The sequence below is a fragment of the Molothrus aeneus genome, chromosome 8 (genome assembly GCF_037042795.1).
Source record: "Molothrus aeneus isolate 106 chromosome 8, BPBGC_Maene_1.0, whole genome shotgun sequence".
NCBI lineage: Eukaryota > Metazoa > Chordata > Aves > Passeriformes > Icteridae > Molothrus > Molothrus aeneus.
This window is the reverse complement of record NC_089653.1, coordinates 19,354,679-19,364,329: the sequence shown is the minus strand read 5'-3', so window position 1 is coordinate 19,364,329 and position 9,651 is coordinate 19,354,679. Positions and strand designations below refer to the sequence as shown.

Here is a 9,651-nt window from a genome sequence, read left to right as displayed (position 1 = left end):
ACAGTGGAAAAGAGTAATAAGGCTGTTCTCATGATGAAAATGGGGTTACAAAAAAAAAAAAAAAAAAGCTCTTCTGTGATAAAATCACATATAAATATTAGATATAGGTGAAACCCAACTTGCATATCTTGTTCTAGATTGTTCACTACTATGCCCCTGCCTCCAATGTCACATAGTCAATAACTTTCAGATTTCTGCAATGGAAAAATCAGCTTAAGTAATTCACAGAATGCAGTTAATCAGAGTCAGTTTCAATGGCCTTGTGATCACTTCAAGTTGCAGTGTTTGATTTTGCAATCTGGTCCTGAGTCACACTGCTGTCTCCTAGAAGCACTCATCCAGGTCTCATTTACTCTGGAAGGAGAGAGCAGCTTTTATGTGATCAGATTATTTTTTTCTAGGTGCTTTTGCCTCCCATGTTAGTATTTTTTCCCCCCTTTTCAGCGCTGTCCTAAAACCCAAATGAAAATAAGTAATATAGGATAGATGCAGCACACACTTTTCACAGTGGAATAAAACATTGATGCATCCTCTTACTGTATTCAGACTTCTGAAATCTGTTTCTCACAAAGTTCAAACAGTGTTATATTGTAACTGATATACGTGGAACAGGTTAAAAAAACCGCCAGTATGGCTAATTTCAAATGCATCTACTTCTATAAATTCCTTGCTTTAGTACTTGTGTAGTAGCTGCCTGTCTCTCCTTGGAACATGATTCTATGATCCCTCTTGAGATCAGTACTAACTTCCACATTGGCATCTGCATGCAGAAGTATCTGATTAACACCAAGCAGTTAAACTTAATGAGGTATTTAAATATAAATTTATAACTTCTCTTTTTCTTCACCAATCCTTTTTCCTTGGAACACAAACCTTGATATCACAAGTCTACAAGCAAGGAAAAACTAATTTGCACAGCAAGCGTGATTATCTTTTCTTCAGAAAATAAAACCATACTCTATTTGTGGCTGCTTTTAGGGCTCCTGTCAGACACTCTCAAGGAACTCACTCATGTCAGCTTACTTCCATGCTTCTATTCTTTAAGAAATTGAAACTGTAGGAGACTGCACAGGGACATGTTGCCAGCCAAGAACCTTTTAACTGGCTCATCTGACACAGTCAAAGCGTTCAAGGTCGCCGAGGGGAGGAGGATCAGTGTTTGGTGTTTTGCACAGAGCCCGTGCAATCGTTTCTGCTGCTTTGAGGCACAACAGCCGGCAGAGCAGGGAAAAAGATGAGCAGGGCGAGGGCTTGGCTAAGAGAATATAGTCCTGCAAGGCCCGCTCCGGAGTTTCTTTAGCGAAGCTCGGCTGCGTGGGAGCGGAGGGGCGAGCGCAGGCAAAGGCAGCCCCGCTGCCCGTGCGCGGTGCCCCGGCGCCACCTCCCGGGCACCGAGCCCGCGCTTCAGTGCTTCCTCTCCCACAGTACCAAGCAGCTGTCAACCATGTTCAAACTCTTGCATTATCTACGGAAAGCTGTCCTATTAGTGAACGATCATCCCAAAAATATTCAGCTCCCTCTTTCACACTTTAACGCAAGAAAGTCACACCCTCTTCATCAGCTCTCCGATCAAATGGTGCCACTGTTCCTCCTTGTTTTCTTTAGCCAAAGATAAAGGCTTGACCTCTACGAAGTAGTGTCCTCACATTTTCCTTCCAGAAGCCTTTATTTTGCCTGTAACTGGAGTGCCATAAGGATGAAAAAAAAAGTTCATCAAAAAGGAGCTGAAGTGGAGGTAAGTAATTTTTTCAATATTTTAGAAGAATTTAAGGCTATACAAGTATCAATGTGTACTCATTTCTTTCTACTCAAAGCCAAGGTAGATAGGCTGCCTTAAAAAAAGCAATTTACACCATTCCACACAGGCACAGCTCTTACTGCATTATGAGTAAGTTATGAACACTTCCAAAGATGCTGTTTCAAGTAAACAAAAAAAGTTTCACACAGAAGGTGTTTTGAACTTCATAATTTTAATGGAGTCAGAACAATTCTATACAATTATATACAGATTTTTAAGCATGACTAAGTATCTATTTCTTCCTACATAGAACAAGCTGGGATAATACAATGGGAACAGGCCCAGCTATATTCTTAGCTATATTTCTAGCTAAGAAATATAAACACACTTTTGCAAGGTTATTTTGCTATTCTTGATCGCAGCCGTCGCTTGATGATTAGATGATCACTTTCCTTCTCTTTTTGTTCTACAAGGATCTGAAAAAGATGGATTAAATGATGGTTATTCAGCATTTCTTCAGAGACAAATGACATTCACCTTTTAGACTTGTGTGCCCAACAGAATAGTTTTTCCCAGAATTTCTTTCCAGAGTTTTGCCTGTCACTCTGGTGAAATTTACCCATTCACTGAGAGGGAGGTCAGTCAGTAGAACAGGCTGGCCAGGGAAGTGGTGTAAACACCATTCCTGGAAGTGTTCAAAAATTGTGTGGCTGTAGACCTTGGGAATATGGTTTTGTGGAGTTAACCCAGCGGTGCTGGGTAAATATTCATTTTCTGATACAGGAAGTGTCCAGAAAGCTAAAATTTTAAGCTTAAATGTCTCTAGTTTTCTCTGACTCCCCCAGGATTCAGTCTTGCACTTTTTCTTTCACTTCCAAACTTCTTAGCTCATTTTGCTCAGCACTTCTGACATTTTCTTCTGCCTCCTATGGACAGCATTGTGGGTTCTGCTGCATCCATTCATACAATTTACAGAAAAATCAGTATGGGCAAATGCTTACCATAGCATAGAGAAGAAAGGATGGAACAGAATGAAGAGATGTACTTCCAGCAGAGCAGAAGAATGCCCAGCACTACAGTTACTGTCTAAACCATAAAGTTGGATTTCTGAAACAACACATCAAACTCTGGCCTTCAAGGCTCTTAGACTGGTTTAGACAGAGCCACAAAATTAAAAAACATCCAGAAGGCTATTTAGACTGTGCTTTGAAAAGCATGGATGTATCCACATGCTATACCCAAATAACACCTGGGCATAAATGGAATTGAAAAATACCTTTGGTGCTCACCTGTGAAGTTAATTGTACATGCAGACAACTACTGTGCTTCAATCATGTCATTCCAAACCTGTGGATGCCTTCCTGCTCTCTATTTCTATTCTCCCTCTATGCTACTTACTTACTTATATATATATATATATATAAAATAATACATATGTATATTTTATTGCACACTTAGATGAACTGTAACTACTGGAAAACAAATTAAGACTTCACTGCTGTAATTCACAGATATCGCTATGATTGCTGTATCACCTATACAATCAGTCAGCAGTCAAAGAAAGGTGAGAAAACAGAAAAAAATTAGTAAAACAGCAGAAATAAAAGACCAAAAGGAATGGTTAGGTAGAAAAAATATCTAAGTTGGTATTTTCAAACGTCTTCTGCAACTTGATTAGACTCTTCAGATTTGTCTTTTTCTCCTAATAGTTAATTTTAATTTAAGATTACAGAAAAACACTACAGTGGGGAAAACAGGAATCTTAATCACTTACTGAAGTACTAGGGATATCCAGAGGGCAAGAAATGTCAGTTGTATACAGCTTTCTCTTAGCTCGTTTTGGCTTGAGCTCATTTTCTTTGACATTTTCTTGTTCTGCAGACTTGGGAGAGCTTATTGTCTCAATAAGCTTCTTTGCTAGAAGACAAATTTTATCATAAATACATGTCATGGTTTTGTGAGCCTCAAAATTAATGAATAAAGTAGGCTTTATTAAAACAGTTTAAAAATTAAACCAGTGTAGACCAAAGTTCAAGTATAAAAATTCAGAACTGGTATTTGACTACCAGTTTTCTGTAGCTGGAAGCAATTTTCTGTAGCTTCAGGTGCAAAAGCTTAAAGGACACACTTAAATAGCACATTAAAAATCAATTAGGATTCAGATCTCACTTTAAGACTACTAAGTTGAAAAACAGGCTTAACTTTTTTGCTGACACAAGCCACAGTGCACAGTCAATTTCTTCTATACCTTTTAATAGTTTAATCAAACAAGTACTAGCTCTATAAAGAGAGGGGTATATGTACGAGGAAAAAAGAGAAAAATAAGAAATATGCAATACTGTTATAAAAAGAGGGAAACCATACAGGACATGATAATAAAGGTTACAAAACAGAACTCATTTGCTCAAATTGAGTATTCAAATTAAGGATGAAATGTTTATTAGTCTGAGTTTGGCTTCCATTTATAATAACACATACTGTGCTCCTGGAACCAATACGACAAACAGAAATTTTAAAAAATTTCACACAGTTATTATCTAGACGGTATTATGTCAGATAATTTAAGATGTACTCTGTAGCAGGACAAGCTTTCAGGTTGGTACAGGAGTTTATTTTAACTGTCCACATTAAAAAATGGCCAACCTTGTTTTAAATAAATAATAGTGTAGTTTAGAATTAAACACTGGTGATTCCCTGTGGTCCCTGCTAATTTTAATCTTTTTTAAAAGCACAGTGACCCAGAGATCATTCTTACTGTAGGAAAGAGTAAAAACATATCCTTCAACGGAAAGTCCAAGCAATTCATCTTCCCAAGGCTATATCTAAACTTAACAAAATCCATTAATTGCTCTATATTCAGTTTAATGAAATCTTCCAAATATTTTCATGAGTCACTGGCTTTCAGATTTCATAAAATTAACATACATCAAAAAACATTAATAAAGTTTTCATAGCAACAAGAGACTGCTTATAGAACGAGGTAAGATTTGGAGTTTGGATTTAATCCTTGATTTTTTCAAAGCAGCTGGGCAAGTTTCTAAAACTGCCTTTACATGTAAATAAGTACAGAGTAACTACAAGCTTTTGGGCCCAAAAGTTATCACTGATTTGATGATAAATATGCATGTATTTCACACTGCATCTTTCATTCCACCTGGTTTATATTTCACACTTAACCTAAGTTTTAGAATTATGTGGTCCTCACAACCAAGACAATCTTTTCTTCCCTGCCATTCTACAGCAGCCAGAGAATAGGAAATAAGCCTTATTTCTACTGTACAAACCTTTAGAATGAATAATAGTAGGAGAACTTTGGAAAAAATCACCAATTTTCTGTAGTGTCCCATCTTTCTTCTTAGATGACTTTTTATTTAGAGTAGATTCTTGCCTTCTTAAGGAGTATTCTTTTCTAAGAGATTGTGCAGTAGACATCTGTACAGAAATACAGGATCATTGTTTAAGCTGAAAATTGACTTAATCCTCAATTTTCATTTCATTTTACTTCAATGTTATTTTCCAGCTGACACATTGAGCTTTGCTACTAACACCTTTGTTCAATTTAGTAATGATATCACTACAGCAAGTAATGTAGACAACCTCATTTTACATCAAGAACAAAGAAAATCACCAAAGTTTCACAGAATACACTTAAGAGCATGAGTCATACAGTAAACAGAGGAGTTTTCTTTTTTTTAAAGGCAGATTAAAACTTGTATTTTACTTGACAAGCTAATTATAATTCTATTGTATTAATTAGAAATAAAAGAATCTGATGTGGCAAATAAATGCCTCGCCTTCTGAACCTGCCCAGGTGACTACTATGGCCTAAAAGAATCTTTTTATAGTTGCCATATATGTGGATAAACTTTAGTTTTACTTCAAAGGCATTGCCTATAACATCACGCTTTAATAACATGCTCAAACTAGTCTTTTTAACTATTCAATATGCAACATCCTTCCCCTTTGAATCACTGCAAACTGCAGCTGGGACACTACACATTCTTGGCAAATACAGACCCTTTAGCTTATAGAGTTTAGTAGAAAGACACCATAAATGTTGAAGAATCCTGTTGAAATACATCGGTAAGAATAAGATACTTTGGCATAAGAATATTTCCTCTTCACAAGTCTACCATTACAGAAAAGGCTAAACTGACTTCAAAAATGGAACAAAATCAAACCATTTTTTTGTTGCTTGAAGAAGGTGAGTCAGCCATAGGAGGTTTTGCATTTCTCTTGTTCTCACTCTTCACAAAATCCTAAAGAAAATTAGAAGAAATTATAATTGCTATCAATGACCACCTAAACCAAAAGAAACTATTTTATAGAACTGATCTGTAATCTCATAGATCAGAGCTGGAGACACCAAGAAATAGCACTATCTGGGAGAGAGAAATGTAAAAGGTAAAGAGAAAGTGAAAATCAGGAGGAGACAGTGTCTGGATCAGCTGAAGTCTTATTCAACACAGGCCAGAGATCCGGGACCTGGGAGACATGGGGTTGAAATAATACCCTATGTATATCCCTGGGATCTCAGCAGAAAATAAGAAGTTAGAGTTTTAATAAATGATCAAAGTAATAAACTGAAAGGCTGCACAACAGATTTTGTCAGTTGGTCAAGTTCACACCTCATTCATCTCTACACTTTTTCTTTTCCTTCTTGGCTTGAGCACTTTAACTGTAACTGGTGAGGTGCTGCCCTGGTGCTTCACCTCCATCTTATGGGGTTGCAGAGGTGTGAACTGGATTTCCATCTCTGGCTCTGGGAACCGACTCGTTTTTCCATCCTCTGTGGACACTTCAGTAGAATCAAGGACAATTTCAGAATGGTCCTGCAGGTATGTGGAAAATGTATGAAAACAAGATTTAAACTATGAGTTAAATACTAAATAATACATACCACCCCCCACCTCCCAGTGGATTGCAAAGTAGGTGTTCTATTTTCCAGCTGTTAGCTTTCAGAACATTTACAACAGAAGTGAAGAAACAACTATAGCAGAGTTTAGGCCTTATAATCTAAAATCTTTTTTGTTAAATTTTGAACTTTTTTGTATCTATGATCACAGAAATTTTCCTCAGCCTGATACTTTGTTGCCAAGTATTTTTTCACTTTTTCAAGCCCTTAGTGATTGTCTCAGTCTTAACTCTGCTGCTCCTTAGGAACTAGACAGTAATAGCAGCTTTTGTAAGAAAAGTATAACGTTTCCGTATCTTAAGGAGCTTTCTTTCCCTGCTAGAGAATTCCAGCTGTTCCTTCTTACATTCCTTCACCCTGAAGGTGAAAACTCCTTCCTCTTAAAAAAGAAAATGATAAAAGCTCATGGAAAGCCAGAAGGTAGGTCTCCAACAGGCTCTGCTGGGATTCTGAGAGGGAATCCCACCCAGAATCCCAGCAGCAATGCATTCCCAGGAATTTTCAGAACTATATACAGAAATATATACTAAAAAATCAACAGAATTATTAACATATCATTGATACATAAACAAACATACCTCTTTGTTTACAGACTGATCGATTTTATCTTGTCCTTCTTCGGGTAAAGGTACTTCTGCCAAGGACTGAGGATTTTCATGGTTAATCTGCTGTTTCATTTCCTTTATAAAGTCATCTTTCTCTGCCAGCTGTTTTTTTAGATCTTCTATGTCAGTTTCCTTATCCTAATAAACATAGCAAAAATTGCCACAAATCTCAGGACTGTAAACAGAAAGCAATATATCACGAGCATCATTATGATTACTTGGTCATGACAGTTTTAAAACTGCTAAACCAGTCAGGTATCCAATACACAGACAATAATTTAATGCCTTTATGTAAAGTGAAGAAAAGCCTTGTAAGAGTCTGAGTAAACCTAACACAAAACTTTCTATTTTACTATGCTTTTTTAGAATTCTAAGTTCACCTCCCATTTGCTCATGAAGTTCTTGGTGCTGTGAAAAAGACAAAAAATGTGAGAGTTTCAGATATCCAGTCCAAATTCACAAGAGTGTTTACTTGAACTACTAAATATTTTCAAGCTCTAATTAACATTAAAAATTCAGTTGCAAACAAGCAAAGCTTTTCTTGTTAAATTAGCTGCAAATGGTTTCAATACGATGGTGTTTAAGAACAAAAGATAGAGCCAGAATGCAAAGAGCAACTATAATATTTTGCAGAATCAATGGGTAACAAAAAACTCTCAAAAATTCACACAGGAAAAAGAGAAAACTGACCTTTTCTGAAGCCATTACTGCAGCCTGTTTCAGCCTTTCTATTTCTTTATCTTTTTCTATGGTACTAGAAGCCAAAGTCTTGAGCTGTACTTCCAAAGCCTCTACTAGCTCATCTCTTTCCTCACGCCACTTTTGAAGATTGTTGTCCTTCTCTATGAGCTGTGCAGCAAGTCTTTCCTAAACATTAAAAAAGGTAGGTTAGAATAGAACATCACTTCTACACAGTATCTGAACTCTTCTGCTAGTTATGTTTTGCACAGTTAGTACTATTTTATAACTTTAATAGCTTAAGAGCCTACACAGATCTTATTAAAGCCCACATAGAACTAGTTTCAGTACAAATATGCAAAAGTAAGCCATGTTTCAACTAGAAAATCTGTATTTATACTCTTTGTGAAGAGAATTTTCTTTTTGAGAACCACAGCTCCTGTTTGCTTGCTTGAAGATTTTATTAATTACAGTTCTCAGTCAAGAAAAGTCACAGATAAAGTAAAATTATTTGTAAACTCCTAACATACTCCTGTACTGATTGCAGGTCCACAAAGGCATTGCTAACTACTTCTAGATGCAAATGTAGTTTTAGATTGCAGAAGTTCATATAATAATTTCATCTGATTAAAAAATTGCAACCTTGCTGCAGTCCAGTGAACAAGGTGCCTTAGTTAGTAACTATCAGTCTCCCCAGCACTAGCACATACTACCACAGCATACTGACTAAGTATTTTCCAAAGTAAGCTTTCTAAGCTTTTAAGGAGCAATTCATTTAAGTGTGGGTTATTTATTGGTGTTTTACACATAATATGAACTTTGAAGACTTCATAATGTAATGGAACAGGAAGGAACAGGCATAGTAATTTCCATTATGTGTAAAGATTTTTCATTTTATGAGCCTCCTAGTCTTCCTTTTTCTTATTGAGAACATCTCATCCAGGTTTCGTCATGTGAGAAAGTAAGGGAACTGACAAAGGCCAGCTACTCTCAAGTGCCCCCACTGTTCAACACTTGCTATGTGATTTATCTGCACAAAAGACACTACAGGACAATGCTGAGACAAAGTCACTTACAATTTCTGCTTGTTGCTTCACATGATGTTCTCTATCCTCCACAAACTTTCTCATTTCCCTGTTGCGATGGTTCTCAGCTTCTCTTACTTGATTTATGAGTCCCATTTTTTCCTCAAGCCACTTTTTCCTATCAGTTTGATACTTTGCCTCATTTTCCTAATTAGATGAAACCAGAAATAAAACCATAAGTAGAGAGAAAAAAAAGACTTAAAATTCAGAATATCATTGAATGGATAATTTCAAAAACATAACAGAAACAGTAGCACAGTTTTACTCTAGCATACTCCCAGGTACAAGTATTTTACTCATTGTGGAATACTTGTTCTTCTGTATTGCAAAAATTATCAATTTTCAGCATTTCTTATTCAGACTGGCACATCTTCATGGAATAGAATTTTTTTCCTCAAAGCATTCTGGGTCAATCACAGATACATATGTCAAAAGTAATGGTAAACAGACACTTCTACCTTACAAATCCCCAAGCTTTTATGCTGCCTTACAGGACACATTAGAAAACTAATCTCTGCTTCAAGACTGAAAGGGAAACAATGCAGGACAATTTGAATGGTAGGCAGAGACAGCATGTGCCTAAGAATGTCACTTCAATCCACAGCAACTTCGTCTCCTTTTCTATCACAA

General features: G+C 36.5%; 1 protein-coding gene across 1 annotated transcript in view; it reads right to left on the bottom strand.

The window, feature by feature from the left end:
* Positions 1-1,950: 1,950 nt before the first annotated feature.
* Positions 1,951-9,651, bottom strand: part of KIF20B (kinesin family member 20B) — a 29,883-nt gene continuing 22,182 nt past the window's right edge. Inside the window, exons 25-32 of the mRNA XM_066554734.1 lie at positions 9,013-9,168; positions 7,949-8,125; positions 7,232-7,396; positions 6,367-6,570; positions 5,920-5,997; positions 5,023-5,170; positions 3,513-3,655; positions 1,951-2,214 (exon numbers count right to left, since the gene is read on the bottom strand). Coding sequence (XP_066410831.1) covers positions 2,137-2,214; positions 3,513-3,655; positions 5,023-5,170; positions 5,920-5,997; positions 6,367-6,570; positions 7,232-7,396; positions 7,949-8,125; positions 9,013-9,168 — 1,149 coding nt within the window. The 3' untranslated portion in view covers positions 1,951-2,136. The remainder of the gene's footprint in view (positions 2,215-3,512; positions 3,656-5,022; positions 5,171-5,919; positions 5,998-6,366; positions 6,571-7,231; positions 7,397-7,948; positions 8,126-9,012; positions 9,169-9,651) is intronic.